This window comes from Protomyctophum bolini (genome assembly GCF_963924005.1).
Source record: "Protomyctophum bolini genome assembly, chromosome: 20".
NCBI classification, from domain to species: domain Eukaryota; kingdom Metazoa; phylum Chordata; class Actinopteri; order Myctophiformes; family Myctophidae; genus Protomyctophum; species Protomyctophum bolini.
The window spans coordinates 9,629,765-9,652,241 of record NC_137881.1 but is presented as its reverse complement, the minus strand read 5'-3'; the positions used below and the strand labels follow the sequence as shown (position 1 = coordinate 9,652,241).

At 42.7% G+C, this 22,477-nt stretch overlaps 1 protein-coding gene across 1 annotated transcript in view; it reads left to right on the top strand.

Moving 5' to 3' along the window:
* LOC308335948 (phospholipid-transporting ATPase ABCA1) overlaps positions 1–20,969 on the top strand; it is a gene marked incomplete at both ends in the record, with an annotated part of 174,589 nt that extends 153,620 nt beyond the window's left edge. Inside the window, 4 exon segments of the mRNA XM_080793173.1 lie at positions 383–486; positions 2,602–2,694; positions 12,461–12,704; positions 20,844–20,969. Of these exon segments, the coding sequence (XP_080649299.1) occupies positions 383–486; positions 2,602–2,694; positions 12,461–12,704; positions 20,844–20,969 (567 nt within the window).
* Between the last annotated feature and the right edge of the window lie 1,508 nt (positions 20,970–22,477).

Below are 22,477 nucleotides of genomic sequence, written 5' to 3'. Positions count from 1 at the left end.
GTACATTAGTGGAGCTCAAAGTGGCGTTCTCTCTCTCTCTCTCCCCCACTTTTCACCCCCATATGAAGCTGTCTGAATGTACAGCTGCATTACTCTGTGTTGTCCTCAGTGGTGACTGTTAGACGCAGCATTTCAGTCTGTGCACCCATGAGCATTGGGGGTTGAGGGCGATTCGCACATGAAAAGACAGCTAAACTTTGGATGATGGAATACGCTACAAATACAAGTTGACACGTCGCACATAACAGAGTCCACTGTGTACGCCTCAGAACACAACCGTGTCCAATGTAGATCTATCTGTTTATTTGTGTCAACTGGTGTTGAGCGTTTGAACTTGAATTGCACGTCAGAAGTTGATCATGAGGTTGCACTGTGACCGCAGGATGAACCGACCACAGGGATGGACCCCAAGGCACGGCGGTTCCTCTGGGACTGCATTCTGAGTATCATCAAAGAGGGACGTTCTGTCATCCTGACATCACACAGGTGACTCATACTAACTGTTATTATGCCTAATTTATATGCCGCCGGCCGTACGTACGTCTGTCCCGATCTACTGGCTCTATCTGCAAGCTCACAGCGGCTGTGGCTCAGGAGGTAGAGCAGGTCGTCCAATGATCCCTGGGTCGGCGGTTCCATTCCTCCTGTCCACATGTCGAAGTCCTTGGGCAAGACACTGAACCCTACATTGCCTCCAATGTGTTGGTCGATGTGAGCTTCCACCATTGGTGTGTGAATGTGGGAAGTGAGGACGCTGGCGTCGACTGTTCGCCGCTTCACCTCCCAATGTGAATTGAACCATTGTAAAGCACTTTGAGCACTTGGAAAAGCGCTATAAAAATGCAATTCATTATTAACGTGTCACATTGCATTACGTTGTGATCTTGTAGATCTGCTATTTTCAGCCTGGGACACCGTCTTAGCACATTTATGATGGATGCTTCATACGGTAATGCCTGATTTATACTTGGTTGGGAATTGGTCTGCGAACGTAGCAGAACTACAAAGCTCACATCACGTTTCACCATGATGTGTTGTGGGCTGTGAGTATAAATCACCCTGACAGGTCTTTTGAATTGTCATAGGGGGTGCAGCCAACCAGTTGGAGAATCATTTATTGTCGAGGATACATTTTGTTCTTATTAGTAAACGGTGCGTTTCTATAACACCTTCATCCAAGTCGCGTCATTGTCATTGCCTTTTCCTTTGATGAGTAGAATACAGATTAACCACATGAACCCTAGCATGCCTGGGCATAGACACTAATAGCTGATCTACAAGCGTAATGTGTTTTGAGCTTTATAGATTGCATATTGTCGGCAAAGAGATTTGGGGCTATATCTTGTGCCACCCCTTAACCCTTATCCCTAAACTAATTTGCCATTTTTTACAATTTAAAAAAACCTTTTAAAATAGTTCAAATAGCCGATCTACAAGCTCACAATGTCTCGATGTAGATCAGCTAGTTTAACTATTTTAAAATGTTTTTCAAAATAGTAAAAAATGGCAAATACGTTTAGGGATAAGGGTGGCGCAAGATGGAGCCCTTGGTGTAGATGAAAGTATATATGGTTTTAAGTTGTTAATATTCTGTGTGTGCTTTAACTTTTGCTTCACACACTTGATTGTTTATTAACTTTGTAATTAATAGTATTAATTCCAAATGGCTGGCGTTTTCAAATCTGTTGTGCTCATGGCAGTGGGTGTGAATAATCTCTGTGGCTGTTTTGGTTGGAAAATATTATCCTCGTAACATGTGTTCCCCTCACGGAGAAACAAATGGCTTTGCTTTCTTGTTGTCTTCAGTGGCGCGGCTGAGTTGCATCCATTCGTCCATGGCCGACCAGGTGGCTGTTTGTCAAATAGCACATTCACCAGGTTTTACAAAGTGATAATCCTAATAGCGCCATTTCTCAGCAAAGCTTCACAGATTCTGCCTTGGCATAAAAATAAAATAAAGCCTTGTGCTCCATCCTTATGCAGCCTGAGAGAAGAAATACTAAGAACAGATGTTCCCCTTCCTATCCTTTTCTCTAATGACCTTATTTGTCGTCCACTAGTTTTAAGGTTTCGGGGGATATTTTATGAGAAGGGTGTTCTGCACACAATCAGTGCAAAGGGGCTTCGCCCTGACAAAGGACGTCTGACTCAAAGCTTGGCATTTTTTTATTAAAGGAAACTTTAATAATAAAGTCTGCTTTGGTCTCTAACTTTATAATGGGCCCAAATGTATATTTTGATGTCAATACTTTTGCAATCTGAGGACTTCCTCCACCACTGGCTCTGGGGATGTGGTAAAGTACAACATTATCACCAGACCTGGGCATCAAACTAAAGTACAAAAGCTCATCTCTCCCATCAGGCAGCCGGTTGAAACATCTTAAAGAGATTCTTAAGGATCAATATTTGCCCTATTCAAGAGTAAGACCAGATTCAATCAGGATTCTAACCCCTATGGCACGTCAACAAAACCCCAAAGCTACTCCTCACTATTCTCAAAAGGAAAGACGCAAGCTCAATATTATTTATGTCTGTCTGTCTGTCTGTCTGTCTTCTGTGTGTGCACTGAAACACAACAATGTCTCTTTCTGTCTGTGGCAGCATGGAGGAGTGTGAAGCGCTGTGCACGCGCATGGCCATCATGGTCAATGGACGCTTCAAGTGCCTCGGGAGCATCCAGCACCTCAAGAACAGGTGAGGCTACTTGTTCTGCTACACAAAGCACCACTGGAGCCACAAGTAATGGAGTAGAAAGGACTAGAGCAGAATCTTAAGAGACGCTCGAATTGAGATTAATGGAACAGAAATCGACGAAAAGCGTCAACATCTCTCTCTCTCTCTCTCTCTCTCTCTCTCTCTCTAGCTCTCTTCTCTCTCGCTTACTCACTTGCATCTCTTTCTATGGACATTGAGTCTGCAATAATGTTTTTCACGCAAATCATCCCCATGGTTACGATGCTGAACTTTAAAGGAGAATATTGGGGATAAACACAAACTAAATAGATGAAATGATAAACGTTTGATATTCCTAGAGTATGTTCAGTACAAGCAACTCCACCTCCAACGCCCAGTGTTTATATTTTGTTATATATTTTTCTATTTTATTCCAAATCCATGACAATCCTCCACATACAGTAAGAATATGTATGTAGAATACTATTCTGCCCATGTCATAATATGAGAACATTCGGTGAAAATGATCTACAAGCTCAAATGCAGGCAATCGCAGGTAATGCCAATAATGGTGACCTTAAATATCATCTGTTTTCGATGAAGCCATTTTGAAAAAAGGAGGGGACAAAGTACTGACCCCTGGGGGGCCCTGGAAAAAATCGAGTTTTGATACACACCTCATTGTATTCATTTCAACAAGCAATGTCAAGTTTCAATGTTGACATTTCACGTTTCGATTGAAAAGTGATATAAGTAATCAAAAGGAATGAGGTGCTGGAGCATCACAGACTGTTAAATGGCATTTGCGAGGTGCTATATGGTGACTAGCATTTCGATCTTCATCAGAGGCATGGTAATGTTCTACAATTGTATTATTGGAATTCTTTGACATATACATTCCATTTGAATTGGTGCTGTTGCTCTGTGTCTCATCATTTTAGCTCGTTGATGTGTGTTGTCCGTTGTTGTTAATGAAAAAGTTAATACGTAGGATATGCAAGTGCTGAATTAAGCGTAATATTATATGAGAGGGTGTGCTAATGCAGCCACTACAACCCAAAATGTCCCTAGAAAATCGCTAACCTAGAAACCCTCTCTGGGAGAGCAGCGAGACTCAGTCAGCACAGCTGATTTATTTTTCATTAGGTGTTCCATCATGCTTGTTTGAAGAACGGCTAGATGTTTGAACCAATCAGATTGCTTCCTCGAAACTACCTGTTGTATAATAATGTATACATTGCATCCGAATCAGCCTGTGAAATGCTAAAGTAGTGGGACGATAAGCTAAAGTTACACTTTTTGTTTGTTGTCCACAGTGACATAGATTTTTTACACCAGAGATCAATAATGAGGTCAGCCGCACTGCCAGTCAGCCTTTGACTGTGGCTCCGTGGGTTATAGGCCTCCGTGCCAGACCACAGCACTATGAAAAATGGCACAAAAAGATCAACTATTAGTTCATTGTGTGAAATATGTTCCGTCTCTCTCTCTCTCTCTCTCTCTCTCTCTCTCTCTCCCCATAAACGCTGCCTCCAACATCTCTGTCTTGACTCACAGCCCTAATAGCCTTTGTACATGGCTGTTAATACAGTTTGTCAGGTCTCCATCTAACCTCAACGTCCCCTGACCTTAACTCTTGGCACCTGGGTGCGCTCTCTGATATGTGCCTGACATTTCCAAGACCAGTCCCTTATGCCTGCACGGAGCCCCCCGCGGCAGGTACATTAGCAGCGAGTCCAATCCATTACGTTAGGTACAGTCTGGTGACATTATTACGGCTCTATCGTGTGAGATGGCAAGAGGAAGGACACTGCTCACACACACTCCCACATGCACGTACCACACACACACACACACACACACACACACACACACACACACACACACACACACACACACACACACACACACACACACCCACACACAGAGCAGGATAAAGACAGGGAGGGGGCAATCTGGGCGTGGAGAGAAAGATCAATACACCTGGGATGAGGGGCGGAGCAGTCCATTTTTCAAGTTGAGCAGGGGGAACGGGGCATGCTTGGAAAACAGCAAGGAAGGGGGCAGCGGAGTCAAGGGTATTTCCCATCAAGAGCGCTAATGTCATATCATTGGCGAGGGCTTCTAAATAGCTGCAGGGGTGAGAGTATAGGTAGACAGATAGTGTGTGTGTGTGTGTGTGTGTGTGTGTGTGTGTGTGTGTGTGTGGGGGGGGGGGGGGTAGAGATAGTGACCTGGGTGGGGGAGAGTGACCTGGGAAAGAGACGGAGAGAAGGAGAGTGATTGCGCTAACCCTCCCTCCCAGATGTTAGGCTAATTGACAGTTCCTCTGTGTCAATTACATCCTGTCCACAGGGGGAGGAGCGGGCCACGTAAATAATGTATGAACCTGGCTGAAACCATACATTAGGGTAAGAGCCAGAGGGGGGGTGTGTGTGTGTGTGTGTGTGTGTGTGTGTGTGTGTGTGTGTGTGTGTGTGTGTGGGGTGTCCTACTTTAACTCAACATGTAATCAGGCAAAGGGAACCACCCACTTCGATAGAGATGGGAAGAGAGAGGAAGCTATATAAGCCTGTCCTGATTCTTGTCTCTCGTTTTTTAGGGGGGGGGGGGGGTCCTAATTTTAGATCTTGCATGGCCAATATGCATGGTATTGAAATGCTATCGCTCAGTTCTTGCTACACAGTGGATAATTTCTAATTAAGCGCCCCCATCTCGTCAGCGCTCTCTGTGTAATTAATGTTTCATGAGGTGTGGGGCTCTGTTAACGACTGGAAAGGCAATTAAGAACTGTCTCCTCTGTTTTCCTTTCCCCTCACTATCCCACCATGTGTGTTTGTGTAACCATGTACCCCCCACATATACAATATACAGTGGTGGCAAAGCGGGAAATTTAGATTTTAGTTTTAGTCATAGTCTCTTCAATAGTTTTCATTTAGTTTCAGTCACATTTTAGTCAACTGGAATGTTTTAGTGTTAGTCTATAGTCTAGTTTCTAAATCTACAGCTGATTTAGTCGACTAAAATGTATTTTGGTGGGCCTTGATGCCGTCGTAATGTTTTTACACTTGCTGTCCGCTGCCCCCCCAGGTTGGCAGAGGAAGTGTAGCTCCCATGATTACATTAGATAATTGACACTGGGTGAATGGGCTAAATTAGTTGCAAAATCATGGGATAAAGTGAAACTAGGTTAACATTTAGCAAAACTCTATAGACACAACCCCGCCCCTTCTCTTTTGTGATTGGTTGAAAGTCCGGTATAAATGAGTCCTTAATTAGGCATCATAGCAAAGAACATGAAGCCTTCAAGTTTATTAAGCACTTGTCCATGCAAATGATAATGCCTGATAATATGGCATAGTTGACTGATGTCATAGATTGTTGATCCGGAGATCCATCTGAGTTTTGTACTTCTTCATGGCAGGCCCCCCCACCCCCCGGGAAGAAAGACAGGAAGGAGTGCACAGTCCCGCTGTGGGGTCGGTGTTCACATTCCAACCCCAGATTGCTCACGTGTAAAACACCTGGCTGTCTGCAGCCCTCCCTCACTGACGACCCACCCTTTCCCCCGAACTGTTCGTCCGCTCCTCGTGCCCCACGGTACCCTTATTTATTCCACTGTGGTCTCTCTGCCTTGCCTTCTTTCTCTAGGGTGGCAGGGCCTTTCAGCAAAGTGCTTGTTAGTGCTGCCCCCTGTAGTTCGGTGATGACCCTGTCTTTTATCACCAAGCTGCCCTTATGCCGCTTTTAACAACCCCACCCTCTGAATATAAATCAGGCCCCAAATGAGCCAAAATAGCCCGTTCGAGCCACACAGGGCATGTGAGTGAGAAGGAAAACGGGAGGAGAACACAGAATTTTAACTGGGCAGGGTGGCCATTTTAAGAGGCTCCGTCATTATCTCGCCCCATGATTACTTTGAGATTTATGGGTATCCACTAGTCTGTCTGTTAAAATATGGAGATGTCTGACATCACTGATGTCATAGACTGGTAAATTGTTTATCCAAAGCGCACTTCGACACTAACTCTAGGGGAGCGCGGGATCGAACACTCTAGCAGCCACTCTACCACTGAGCCACTGCCACCTCTGCCAACTGGTCTCCAAGTACTCTGATAACAGGCACTGCACAAGTACTGCCCGCGAATGAAGGTGCTGCACTTGTTAGTTAGAATTGATGAAAGTCTGGTGAAGAAGGGGAAAAATGAAGAAGAGGGGTTAAAACCTGTGCCTGTAAATAGTCCTTTACTGTAGTGGTGTGCTGGCCATGAGAGCTCCCAGGTGCTAAGTAAACCCAAATGAAGTGCAGGAACCAATAAAATGCCCCTCTATAACACTGTCAGTTTCGAAGGACGCATGCTTGCCGATGCAGGATTTCACGCTGATTGATATCACTCATATCCCCCCCCCCTCGGTTTGCACGCCAAGTAAGCACACACACACACCAGCCTCAGGTCCCATTTCTCTTTGCTTAAAGCGAAGAAGATATAAAAGTGGGCTTTAAAGTGCCTTTAATGCATTAAGGTAATGTTGTGAGCGGGCGCCGGAGTTTTTACAAGAACGGTGTCTAAAAAGTTTGGATCAATCTGCTTGAAGTTGGCCTGACATGGCCAATAAATTGCTACCCATTCACTCAGCATCAGTGCGGCAGGTGTGCTGTTAACTAAGTAGTTCCGAGCCCTTAAGTGTATGTCATCGACGCAGATGGATGGGGGTATAATGCTTCCTGCATTTTACAATGCATCGCTGATGTTGGTTGTAATTATTACAGCTACAGGGCAAATGCATTGTGGTGTGCTGTTCTTATGACTAGCAGGGATCTACTTGAATAAATGCACAAACATAAGTATAAACTACAGAATAGATACATTGTAAGATACACCTACCGTACACAACATTTTGAGCTGCGTTGAGGTTAAACAATACTGCACAGTACTGCATTGTATAAACAGTTAAATAATATGTGTCATCGTTTTTTATATAGCACATTTTAAAAACAACAGGAGTTGAGTGCTTTTGTTTTGTCAAAAATGACAAAACAACACGTGTTATCCACAAAATGATTAAAACATAAGGCAGTATTTCAAAATGTATGAAAAAGTTAAATACATTCAGAGGACATATAGACCATCAAAATGATTAAAACGTAAGTATTTTAAAAATATATGAAAAAGTTAAATACATTCAGAGGACATATAGACCATCAAAATGATTAAAACGTAAGTATTTTAAAAATATATGAAAAAGTTAAATACATTCAGAGGACATAGATAGATAGACCATCGGTCGATCTTAGACTGAGCTAAAAGCAAGATGGAAACGGGGAAAATTGTCACTGGAGGGGTTGGACTTACTCTGGGATGGCAGGTTTTTCAAAGGTTTAGGGGCAGCAACAAAGAAAGCACAGTCCCCTTTGGTCACCATCCATGCACACATACAAGCCATCATCCCAGCTCTTTCCCGTGGCATTTCTGACCACTGCTTTGGTGTTGACCCCTCTAGTAACAACCAGGAAGCTTTCTACATGACTTCATGCCCGATCAAAGGGATGCAGGCGGCCGGGACAGCAGCATGCTCTCCTGCTCTGCTCTACCTCTCCCTTGTACACAAACCCTAGAATTGACCATGGTGGAGGTGGTGATCTTTCTAGTCTCCGTCAGAAGGCAGCAGCATTACGTTCTGACCATCATACATAAGCTAAGCAACCTATGGTTGGAATAAGCAACCGACGGCTGTAATAAGCAACCCACAGCTGTAATAAGGAACCTATGGCTGCAATAAACAATCTACGTCCGTAATAAGAAACACCATCTCCTTTCTGTACACCTTTCATAGAAAAGGACTCTTTGACAGTCATTGGAACTCCATGTAGAGGTCCACCAACATCGCTTGGTAGCCAAGGCGGCATCAGCCTCTTTAGCTCGATACCTAGCCTCCTCGAAGGTTCTTACCTCACCATGAGAACATAAAATCATAAATAAAATAATTTAAAAAATCATATAAAAATCATATAAAAAACCATTTTTACTTTTTTTTAATGATTTTTTAATCATTAAAATCATTAAGATTTCTTACAGCAGGACATGGTCTCCACTGATCGTCTGCACTCGCAGACAACATCTAGTTCTAAGATTGGCTTAATTCCACCTGTTTAATCCGCATTTCTTTGTTGACCCTCTTTCTATAGCACACCACCCAATGTGCCCAATCTCCACCAACTTTCACAGAAACGAACGCCATTGCATATAGGCTACTTTTTAAATTGTTTGCCATATTCTACATTTGAAGTTGTTTTATTATATTATAGCGTTTTCAAAACCCTGTTTAATGGAGCTTTTGCCGTTACAGGTGCACAGAACACCATTCAACCCTAACGCTCGTTTTTGGTCAATACAAGCTTTATTCACTGCCCATAACTAAAGTATTTTTCTAATTTTCTAATTGATGAATTAATAGCCGGCAGTCAGTGTGATAAGTGGGAAACCCACGCACTGATCACTGGGGGGGGGGGGGGTAAATTCATGCACGCCACATCAACATCCCGTGGACATGACAACTAACCCCTACCTGCCTTAATTTCTCATTAATTAGACGAGCGGCTCTCCAGCTTGATCTAGCCCAGTAAGACCTGGCTGGAACGCATCTGTGTCACTTTAGAGTTTTAACCATTATTTTATACTTTAGCTATTGGAAAATAGCAGATCTACAAGCTTGTAGCGCGACACTGCTATTTTTGATCACGGCGGCAATAAGCAACCTACAGCTGTAATAAACAACGTACGACGCATATTGATGATATGATGATATTATTATCATCATTCCCTTATCTGAGTCTGGCTGTTTGTTTTAAATTACGCAGAAGCACATCTCCCATGCCGTGCGGGGGCGAGGATAGGATCGAGGTGGAATAATGAAAATGCAGAGCATAGCCAGGGCATTTGTGCAGCCTTAGAGACGAGGCATGGTGATCATCGTGATGACCTGATGCAAATTTAGTCCATTTGTTATTTGCTCTTAGGCCGTACATAATGATACATAACATGGTCATAGTCAAGTAGTAAACCACAACTCAAAAGTGCAAGTTAATGAATAAATACTTACAGAAACGAGCATTGGCACAGTATATAATGCACCAAAGAGCTTGTTTGAATCGCTTAACGCAAATATGAAAGAGCTTGTTTAGTTGCGAAACTTGCGAGGACAAAGAGACTGATAACGCTCAATGTGAAAGGTATTGGCTGGGAGAAACTGAGGTAGGGGAATGAGAAAAAGGCTAATTGATCAAGCCTTTTACTGCTGCTGCTGACAAGCAGAATGTGTTACCCATGTTAGCCTCAAACACTTTTGGCCAACAACATACTGGTGTGTTGTTGGCATTTTGTATGTTAGCTGAGTGTGAGAGCCATCAGGTAAAACATAGTCCCTGTTTTCCTGGCTAGACACAAGGAGATTATCACCAAAGCCTTGATTGGATGATGAATAAAGCTTGATGAGGGTACGTGGCTCTATCTGGAAATGTTTGATGATGCAGATCTTGCGCCTGCTCTGCAGATGGAAGTTTGTGTAAACCCTTGCTAAGCATAATGTAGCCTCAACTTAATGCTCATGATGAAAAAATTACTTTTTTCCCCCTACTTGTCTGTGTCTCACTTGTGGACACTTGAGAAAGACGTCTACCAGTGACATATTATTTTCAAACGAGATTTATTTTTTAATTTTGACGTGGGGAAAAATGGCTGAATCAGAATGTTTTCTATAAACCTTTAAATTATATGTAATGTCATTATCTACATAACGCATGTAGTATTGGTGGCATGCTGAAACAAATTGCACACAAGTGGCTACATTTGGGTCTTTTATTGTGGCACTTTAACTTCAAGCCGTCATGTTGAAACTAAAGGGGTTTGGCCAGGCTCATTCATTCTGCCGCTCGGCACCAGCACAGAGCTTCATGTACTCACTCTCGGCTCCCCCAGGGAGAGTGGAGGCCCACGGTTTATTCACCACATCTCTAATTGCCATTATGGGAGCCTCTCTGTGCCTCTCAATTCATTGATAGCACTTGCAGGCCCACAATGGACATTTCTATGAGTAAATCGAACATTAGGGAATTAATTAGGCTGAAAACAACGGGTCATAAGAGTGCTAATGACAAAATAACAAGGCACAGAATCGTATTTGGTGCTCACTAGACCTACAGTACCGTACATACAACCAGGAAATTGTTGAATGCTAATTAGCATGGGAACTTGTCTTTTCATGAGTGACAAAAGCATTTTGTATCAGAATATTGTTATTCTGGACACAATATATGATATGATGGTGCTCATTATACTAATAGGTCAGCACCAGAAAGATATTTGTATGCTGTAACACATTTTCCTGCCATCTTTTACTTTAAATAAAATGTTATCTAACATCAGTAAGACGCCCTGAGGGTTATCTAACGTAATAGACTTTGAACAGTGGTATATTTGTGACCTTTGTTTTGATTATTTGGGGCTATATAAGACAAGTCATTACTTGAGTGTGCATATAGCATTGAAATTAGAACTGAAGATTTATTTTATCATTCATTTTTAAGAGCCTGCCCAGGGAATACAGATGAAATTTAGCTTTGGCTAACTCTGGTCCATTTACATTGAGGTGAAACCTGACATGTTGATTAATGAGCTTTGTCCCTGTCAAATAAATAAATAAATAATACGAAGCGGCCCATTATGGCGACCGTGTTGTCTCTGTTCTACAAGCTCCTATATTTAATTTTTTGCTTTTTTTTTTTTTTTATGCAAGATTGCAGACAAGAAAACAATGTTTTGGTGCATACGTCCTCTAAAATAACTGAGTTTGAGGTGAAAGGCAAGCGCTATAGGCACTGTAGGCAGTGGAAATTGCCATGCCCCGGGACCCCAAATGACGCTGCCTGGTCCAACAGAGCATTATGTTGCTAGCGTTCCGAGCATTGATGATGAACAAGGTAAAGTGGTCGATGAGGGATAGATGAAGGAGACCAGAAAGGTGTGATTTACATAGGGACCTTCTGGGGTTGGTAGAACGAAATCGCTTTGGCTCTCATGTGCTTGTGCGGTGCACCTGCTCCACCGGCGCGCCAAGCCTGGGATCCTCGGAATGGTTAGGGAGATTAGGTTCAATTATACAACAGCCTCCTCCCCTTGGTCGCTTCCTGTCTCGTCCCTGCTTCCTACATTACACAACCCTTGTGTTGACATAATGCCGTGACCACACACACACACACACACACACGCACGTCTCTGGAGAGAAGAGGGTATTATTCAGGTCTGCATTGTGCGTTTGTGTGTCTGGTGTGTAACAGGGAGGTGTCTAAACAATGTGAAGGCTATTTTGTAAAAATCTATTACATTCTTCCAGCTGGCAGCCTGTGGCCACTGAGATGCAGATGCAAGGTTTTCATGTTGTTAGTCTATATACGCATTCACATGCAACTGCTGTGGATCATACATACTGTATACAGTACATGATGTGATGTGTTTGTTTACCAGAATTTTGAATGTGCAAGCCAATGAGAGTTTGTGCGTGCGTGCGTGTGTGTGCGCTCAGTTCTACAAGAATGCGGGTGGGAGGCGCAAAAGTAATATTATAATATATAATATTATATTATCTAATAATAATATTATTACCCTTGAGTAATTAGTAACATATTACTCTCCTAAGTAATATTGCCCAACAACACTGCCTAATACATAATATACTGCATGCATGCATATCTTCCTCCTTTTTTAATGTGTGACACAATGTGTCACTCCAGATTTGGCGACGGCTACACGCTGACGGTGAGGGTGGGCGGCTCGCCGCCCGCCTTGGCGCCCGTGGAGGACTTCGTCCAGGGCACCTTCCCAGGCTCCGCCCTGAAGGAGAAACACCACAACACGCTGCAGTACCAGCTCCCGCAGACAGAGGGCGCTCTGGCCAACATCTTCAGCCAACTCAGCAGACAGCAGGAACGGCTCAGCGTGGAGGACTACTCGGTGTCCCAGACCACTCTGGATCAGGTAATTGCCCGGGGGCGTGGTTATAAACACAACCCGTGTAGGAATTAGTATGTAGCGGGATCAACGCGAGACTGATGACGTATTGTAGATGTGCCACAGCGCAAATGTAAACACAAGCTAACAAGACTAAAATTATTATGGAGATATCCCGGCTTATCCCGCTGATATCCCGCTGATATCCCGCTGCTTCGGGTTCATCGTTTCTGCTTGAGAGAGCCCAGATGCAGGCAGGAGGAGGGAACTTGTGAACTCAATACTGCCGCAATCTGGCGTCCGGTCAGTCCCAGGTGGTACCCAGCTAAATGATGGAGAGTTGGTATAACCAAATGGAACATAATAATAACTAGAACTGCACTCTGTCGAGTGCATACTTGCTTGTTGCACACTAGTATGCAAATAAAACAGCAAATTGTGCCTGATTTGCTGGGACCAGATTACATACATGACCATATTTCTTACGTCATCAAATTTGAGAGCTAGTCATACATATACTATATACCTATATGTAATTTGTAAGTTGATTAGCGGTATACTGTGGTTACTTTACGCCAAAAACCGTCCCAGCCAACTCGCCACTTTTGATGCATATGCAAATAAAACAGCAAATTGTGCTTGATTTGCTGGGACCAGATTACATAAATGACCATATTTCTTACGTCATCATTGAGAGCTAGTCATACATATATATATAGATGTAATTTGTAAGTTGATTAGCGGTGTACTGTGGTTACTTTGCGCCAAAAACCGTCCAAGCCAACCCGCCACTTTTGATGCGTATGCAAATAAAACAGCGAATTGTGCCTGATTTGCTGGGACCAGGTTACATACATGTATACACAGGAACATTACTTTTAATCCTCCCAAGACTAAAACATATTGTCATTACGTCACAATCGAAGATTACACTCTGGCATTGGGTCCTTTAATCCACATATTTCTTACGTCATCATTGAGAGCTAGTTAAACATTTACACACCATGTACTCTGGTCCCAGCAAATCAGGCACAATTTGCTATTTTATTTTACAAATTACATATATATAGTATATGTATGACTAGCTCTCAATGATGACGTAAGAAATATGGTCATGTATGTAATCTGGTCCCAGCAAATCAGGCACAATTTGCTGTTTTATTTGCATACGCATCAAAAGTGGCGGGTTGGCTGGGACGGTGCATACGGACCGGGCGAAACTATTACTTGCGCGCTCTGCCTTCGCAAGTAATAATTTAACTCTTGAGAGCATAAAATGAAACGGGTCCCTTTGGTTTCATTTTACGCTGGTCTGAACAAATGCGTCGCAGTGCGTAGATCGGCTATTTTTGCTATATGCAATGTGGCCCTCTGGAGTGAGTGTGAATATAGTGGCCCTGCCCTCTCCGTCGTCGAAGGTTGCCCACCCCATGAGGTAAGGGACAAAAAACGAAATCATTGTATGTCGCACTATACTTCCTCTTACAGTATGTCACCTTATCTACATGGGGGGAAAAGTACGCAAATGTTAAAAGTATCAATACTCCAATGCAGAAATACTAAACAATTTACTCGAGTAAGAGTACAAAAGTATTGGCACCAACATGTACTTGGAGTACCAAAAGTATGCAGAATGCATTTCACTAGTGTTCTAAATGTATTAAAATCTTTGGAAAATAACAGATCTACAAGCTCACAGTGCTGTGTAATAATATTATAATAATAATAAAAATCTACGAAGTAACTCAAATAGATGTAGTGGAGTAAAAGTAACATTTTTGGATCCGAGATGTAGTGGAATAGTATTGGAAATTGGAAATACTACATTGCAGTTGTACTGTAGGCCTATACACTAGCACCATGTGTCAACATGCAGTTACCACTATTATGGAATCCCATGGTGAATAAACTCACAGCGCGAGACCGCGGCATGAGACTTTACGCACAGCACAATACTGATTATCCTCTCAGTCGGTAGAACTTGCAAACATGCTGCACTATTTGAGGAGGATAAGCAGAGCAGAAGAAATTGAGTACAGACAGATACTGTCAAACTGGGAGCTGCAACCAGCCGTAGTACAACAAACCCCTGAATCAACACAGCGGCTCGCTGCCGGAGATTAATTACAAACTCTGCCATATCCTTTCCAGTTTCCATGCATCTGACACCTCGCGTCTCCGCTCTTCATAGGCCTGCTCATCAAAACATTGTTCTGCGCTCAATAGACTAGTTGTTATGGATACGATTTGGATGTTGATGATTAACGATAAGAAAAGAATGGTAAATGGAACCGGAACACGATGCTCCCAGCACAGGCACAGACTTTTAAGATAGCCGTTGTTTGAATAGATGATGAAATATGTCGATTAAATAAGAAAGGGTGTAAGAAGCAGCCCTTAGTTTTGTTGCGTTTGCTTTTGATCTAAAATTTAATCTCACAAACTTAATTATTTCCCAATATTGACCCACTTCAAAGCTACAGGGATCAGGGATGCTTAATGGCAGGTTTGTCCTGGTCTGAACAGATGTGTTGGCAGATGAATCAAGCTTATGGCAGCGATATCACAAGTTTAACTTTCGACTTCTGCACATTAAATAATTAGCGATAACAGTGCCTGGTCAGTATATCCCGAAGCCCTGTATTTCTGCAATGTATAATAATCTCATTCCAAACCCATATGAAAGCTAATTTTCTCTGCTCTATATTTCCTCCTCACTAAAAAATGTACTTGAGTAAAAGTACAACAGTAATGGTATTTAATGCGTTGCGTTGTGAGGTCTTCTAGTGCCACCTGTCTGCTCGATGTTATCGCTGGGTGTAAGGAGCAGCACTGCCTCTAGGTGCTGCTAGTGGGCCATTGTTCTCAGCAAAGTGTCACTTTTTGAGACCTCACGAGTTGTTCCGTTTTTCACCATTTCTGAGAAGACATAATTATAAAAAGCACATGCTAATTGTTGTCAGGTCAGATGTGTGATCATCATGTTTGACGTCAATGGATTCTCGGATGAGGCCTGCATCTGCTTTAGACCTTTCTCTCAGTGTATCAAATGTCTGGCTCAATGAATTAATTTGGAGCAGGAAATGGAATCCCAAATTGTTTACGCTACTGTCACCGTTCATAAATTCATCACTGTAATTTCACTATGCTAGTTTTGCAGGATGGAAGAAGCTGCAAGAAAATGACATGTCAGGGTTAGTAAAGACACTGAACACATCAAGTCAGCCAACATTATTTTGAGCGGCATGCTGAATTAGACCACAGGCAAAACACACACAATTGCACGGAGCCAATACCAACTACAGTAATAAGGCATGAATGCATGCAGCGACAGATAAACTCCCCCCTCTCACCCTGTGTGCTACCCACAACTGACAGTCGGTGGGCACAGCACGCAAACACACTGCTCCAGTCTTTAAGGCGTGCGTAGAAAGCACCTGTAAAAATTGTATATGTACTGTAACATGAATAACCACTGCTGTAAATACAGAGGAGTGGCCTCTGATTGACCTATTTACATTTCATTTTAGTAAATTGTCGATAGCCTCGCGGCCCAGTATCCCCCCCCCAAGGGCCCCTGAGAGTGAAGGGCCCCTGGGCACCGGCCCCACTTGCTCAATGGCTAATCAATCCTTGCACGAATGGCAACTTAATGGCAAAGTTGGGCAAATAGGCCCATAAAAGATGACAGTTAAGAGATACAGAGAGTTGAGTTTTTTACGAAATATTGTCGATCTTGCTGTCATTCCAGGATGATCCACTGAGAATATACTGTAAACCTGGCGCATATCTTGTATTATAAGTCAACTTAACCACCCTTTTGGTCAATATTTACCAGATCACAGTCAGTAAATGCATCAAGTATTGGATGGAGCAAGAGGTCAGTGAGTTAAAACACAGAGGCGAGGACTGAGAGAACCATGGTGACCCAGACGGCCACCTTTCAGCTGATGATTTATAGAGCAAAGAGTTGACCTATAGCGTAAGAGCCGGCTTGCACTACAATTAATATTGATTGTGTAGCTGTGTGAAGCTTGGCCGCTAAAGCTGACGGCAGGGACAGTGCAGAGGGAGTGCTTTAAAACAAAAAGCTGACTTTCTATAATGGAAGTTCTGAACATAGAAATGACTAGCCCATATGGAGTGAATGTCAGGTGATATTGTGTGAATTACTCAACTACTACTCTACCCTACTTCACCACAGAGGGAGCATAAAAGGTGTGAACATAATTGTTGTATACTTGAGCATTGCTGTAGGGTTAAATTGTAAAGTGTTGTTGCAAGGCGTTGTGAGCTTGTAGATCAGCTACTTTCGGTGAAGAGATTTGGTGTAGAGGGAACAAACTAAGGAGGGGGCCAAGTACAGACCCCTGAGGGACCCCGGTCAATGAAGTATAAAGTGGTCAAGATGAGCCACTACTTTGTACACCAACGTAAGATGAACCAAACTACAAATAGCTTTTCCTTCTATATTCTCACAGGAGAAATATGGTCCTTCACTTGTGAAAAACATTTGAAAGACGGTCATTGAGTGATTATGTGAGGGCGTGGACATGAGAACGTCCGGTATAAAAATAAAAAAAAGGCTTATGCCCCTATGAGGACACTACTGATGCACAGGAGAGGTTAATTGTTCAACTCGACGTCCTTCCCCTCCTCTGTTCTGCCTCAACGGTCACCTAATAAACACCTAAATGCTCTCCGTAATGTAATTAACGCCCATATCCATCTGTTATTAAGAAAATGCCACTCGGCAGCACTAGTGTGTGAAGTTCAGAATTATGAAGGGAAGGTTATGGCTTAGCACACGCGAGTAAGGGTTTGGAAAAATCACATGCCATAAAAGTATGAATTTAAAGCTGCACTCCGTAACTTCCATGTCATACCGGGAGTTCAAAGTTCGAACCCTGCAGGTCCAAGTGTGCAAGTGCTGTAGCATGTGTCAACCACATGCATCCACATTTCTCAATAAGTGCAGGGAGAACAAATACAACCATAGTTGTAGTTATTGTATTCTCATACAGATTGGTCAAAAAATATACAATCTACTGGCTATGGCTTTGTGACACGAGTACGACACAGGCAGTTGTTGTCAAGTAGGCTGTTTTATTCCTCTTCAGCCAGGGCATAACAATTTTAAAGCATCACAACTTCACAATATTGGTTTACCCGGAAGAGCAGATGGCTCTCCACTGTCCGGACAGAGGTTCTCCCCTGAGTGTTTGTGGAGATGACTGATTTAACCTGTTGTGCCTTGATCAAGTCCATGCACAACAGGTGCGCAGCCACACCCAGCTATGAGTCCAGTTCTAGTTTGACTCTAGGCCAGGTGTGACTGCTTAAATCAGTCATCCTCCCTCTCACAGGCTTATTCTCCTACCTTGACCTGGTTGGCTTGCATCAAAGCAGAAGTGTAGCTAGATGTCCGGCATCAAGTGCCTTGTTGACTTGGTCCAAGGGGCCAGCTATGCACTCCAATGTTGAAGCGCTGGGCCCTAGTGGTAAGAGGAAGGACTGCAGGCGGACCCGTGGATTCTTGACGAGGAAACCCCGAGCGCCCAATGTAAAGCCCAGGTGCACTCTGGGTGCACTTCCGCATTTGGACACCAAAATTTGGTGTCCAAATGCGGAAGTGAAATGCTAAATCAGCGAAAAGACGGTACTTCCGGCAGCCTTCCGGCTGCTTCAAAACGCCACTGAGCAACTTCCACTGACATGAATAGCGGAGGGGGCGGAGCTTCGCGCTAGTTTAGTCTCTATCCTTTTAATACTCTATGACTTGGTCACGGTTTGTTGCTGGTACAACATATAGCCCACTGTGGACACCATCTTGTAGACGTATATCCCCTCTCTTGTCTATACACAAATGACCCTTGAAAGGGACTTTTATTACTCTCATTCTTTCAGAATAAAAGAAAATGGCAAGTAAACAAAGTCTGAAAGTAAACAGTATATGTCCTTTATTGGTAATAAGATATACTTCATATGAGTGCCTAATGGACAATAGAGAAAATAACAGTTGGCCTGTTAATCATCTCTCCCCGCCGCCCCATCTGTATAAAACGTTAGATAGCATAGCGGGTTTGACTAGCCTAGTGACGGATGCATTTTGGGCAGGACAAATTTCCTCTGGGACTCGGGATGCAATCGGCAATGCCCGTATCCTCTTGTATTCCGTTGCTGCCTGACAGAAACCTCTCATCTCCATATACCCATTCTGACCTGAGATCAGATTCTAAAAATGTCTTCTACATCTTGACAGTTTTCTGAAAAAGCTATGTTTCTATGTCAGTCGTTCTTCGATTTTTCAAAAATAGCAGACCTACAAGCTCGTAGCGCGCCACTCGGTGGCGCGCTATGAGCTTGTAGATCTGCTATTTTTCAAAAGCTAAAGCATAACATAATGCTAACACCAAAAGGGGTTCTCGCCCAGAATGGGTTAAACTTTTTGTGATTTCTTTTTTCGTAAATGAATGCCCTACTACTTGATCACACTTCAGCATCAAAAGTAGCATATCTATAATTCTACAAGCTCGAAATTGAGCTTGTAGATCTGCTATACTTTGGTGCTTTTGAATCCTGAAAAGTGACAGTTTTTGGACATATGAGGTTTCCACCCGACAGACAGTTTTGCAGAGCCAACTGAAAACCTTTTAATGAAAAAGCATTGCATTTTATCTTTTTATTTGATCTCTGCTGTTACTTTTCCCATTGAATAAAAAGCCATTACCACATGAGACAGAGAGCACTAAAGGGTATAAAAGTTTCTCAGTACAGTAATTTTTACAACTCAATGAAATATATACAAGGGCTTTTTGGGAACATTATGGGATTGATTTGTTCTGACATTAAATGGACCGCCAGATCGCAACGGAAGATGCTACTTTCGCTTTCTCAACTAGTCAAAGATGTCAAAATGACCTTCTGGGATAGTGAGCACAAGCCATTCATTTTTAAGATATTTGTTTGGCTTTTTCTTACATTTATTAAATCATAAACTACAATCATTGAATACAAAAGAAAATTATTTGTATTTTATTGTATTATTATCAAGGATAAATTCAAGTAGGCCTATTATATACAAAGATATGGAAATGCATGAATACATACACACACACACACACACACACACACACACACACACACACACACACACACACAGTGCCAATTGCCTAAGCTGTAATCCTGGGTGCTACTCTCCCCGTTAAACAATGTAATGAAATGAATAAATTATGCTAATGAAGTGTACAAAATAGACATTACATTAAAATGAAATGTTTCAAACAACATTTTGTTCAGCTGTATACCTGTATGTTGATGAACAGTGCGCTCTTCCTCATCCCGACGTCCTTTCCTGCGTGTCACTCCCCATCTCTCTCTCTCTCCCCATTTCTTGTCAGCCTATAGTCCTATCTAACTATAAATGTACCAAGTCCAATACCAATGTAATGTACCAATGTGTGTGTGTGTGTGTGTATGTACGTTCGTACGTGCGTCTGTAATCCACGTAACTCGAGAAACGTTCGCTCCACCGACTTCAAATTCGACACACGTGTTCCACCTCACCACAGGGCCTGCAGTGCCCGGTGTCGAGTCGGTCTGTTGTCCAGAACCGCCCCCAAAAAGGCCTCTGCCCGGGCTCTGCCCAGTGTCCATATATGGAGCTGGCCTGTTCTGACATCATTCTGACGTCTGTATAGAGTCCATATTTGGGCATGCCTGACAAAGAACTCCATATACGGGCATAAAAGGGATAATATCTGGGTGGGTCATTAATTTCCTACTTGCATCGTTCCAAGTAGGCCAGTGCCCAACGGTCACCGCTCTAGTCAATAATAAAGGCATAAAAAGACCCCCCACCAATGGCACAGTTATGCCTTACTGTATATTAACATTAGAGCAGTGCATGGGTCTCTTTTTCCAGTGGTGGAAAGTAACTAAGTACATTTACTTAAGTACTGTACTTAAGTACAATTCTGAGGTATTTGTACTTTACCTGAGTGCTTCCAATTTCCATTACTTTTACTTCTACTAACTACACTACATCTCAGAGGTAAATATTGTACTTTTACTCCACTATACATTTATTACGAGTTAGTTTGTAGATTGTAAAGTTCAAACGAAAAATGATATTGAATGGCCTCTTTTCCAACGTTGTCATTCTAGGTCTTCGTGAACTTTGCGAGGCACCAGGACTCAGAGGATTTGCAGGCGTATCATAACCCCGTGGACACCTCGGATGAAATGCCGCTGCGACCTGGGAAGTTCTCGCCAGCCGTAGAGAAGGTTTAAGAGACGAACGGTGCTGCTCACCCAAAGCAAACCTCAGACCTTAACTTATGGAATAGTTTTTATTTCTACTTTCTGTAACACTAGTTGTAACACTAGTTATAGACATCATCAAGATTAGTTTACTTGAACTGTAATGATAGAGGGGTGGGTTATATATAATTTGATGAAAACATATCGCGATAACATGTATTTTTCCTTTGAAATTATTGGTGTGGTTCTAATTGAATTTGAACTGATGTGTTTTTTTTCCCCTTTTTTAAGCTTTTTATATAAGCTTTTTTTACAACTTTTTTTTTTAATCAAAGGTCACTGAAGCACGTACAGTATCCTTTCTGACCCTATGCCGTAACATCTCCACATCCCTGTGAGATTACATCAGACAATAACAATGGCCTCACTTCACTGAGCTGACAGTCCTCAATAATGATAGTGTCCGTGTCCACAGAATGTGCTTTTTGAGCGACCAAGTGCTTTGGATAATGTCCAGAGAGCTGCACATGCACTAAGCGACAACAATAATAATAATAATATAATAATAACTTTATTTATATAGCACTTTTCTGGACAAAGTCACAAAGTGCTGCACAACAAAATCACAGGAAAATCGAACACATCCAAACGGATGCACCACAGCAAATCAAGAACCCACAGTAGAAAGCATATTCAAAGATACAATATAAAAACACAACAATGTAATAGATAAAAAATAGAAATAAAAATACCGACAGAGTTCAGTGAACATACATTCAACGAGGCTGGGGGGGGGGGAATGCTTTTCTGGACACATGTTTTGACAAGCCTCTGCTTCAATGAGTGTCGCCATGCCTCTCCAACCCTCTGCATATAAGTGACATACTATAGGTGAGTGCCTAATAAGCAACTGCACTTCAGAAACAAGCCCGAAAACCCACAACCTGCAACTACTGTACTAGCCTAGGGATAAGATTATAATCGTAGCCCTAGGCTATAATCGTAGATAGCAGAGAAAAAGTTAATAATGTTTGCGCCGGGTCCGTATATATACAGACCCCGCCGCTAGGGGACGTTATATCCCAGGACCCCAATGTATACTCCGTCAATATAAAGGTTGAGTCCCACGGCAGCTTTTCACATTGGTCTGGTTGCAATTTCGGATTTAATTTGTGCCTTTGTACCGCGACGCTCCCGCCATGTAAAAGCTTCTGACGAAAGGTAAACAGTGTGTGCTTGTGCCAATGATACTAAAGTGTGTGTAGTGAGTGTGTGTGTGTGTGGGGGGGGCGGGCAAACTCTGACTCTTAAAGTGAACACGTGAGGTGGCACCTGGAACTGGGATTTATGCTAACAGCTAGCCGCAATAAATGAGTTAATAAGCAGACATGGCAACACTTGCTCGATGCTTGGCACTAGGTAGGGGAGTTCTCCAGCACGTCTTTACCATACAAATGCAGGGCAGACAACCGCTTTCTGTGGACACGGTCACGGTACCCCCTTACTATATATGGCTGAATCTGTTGCCTAACTTGAGA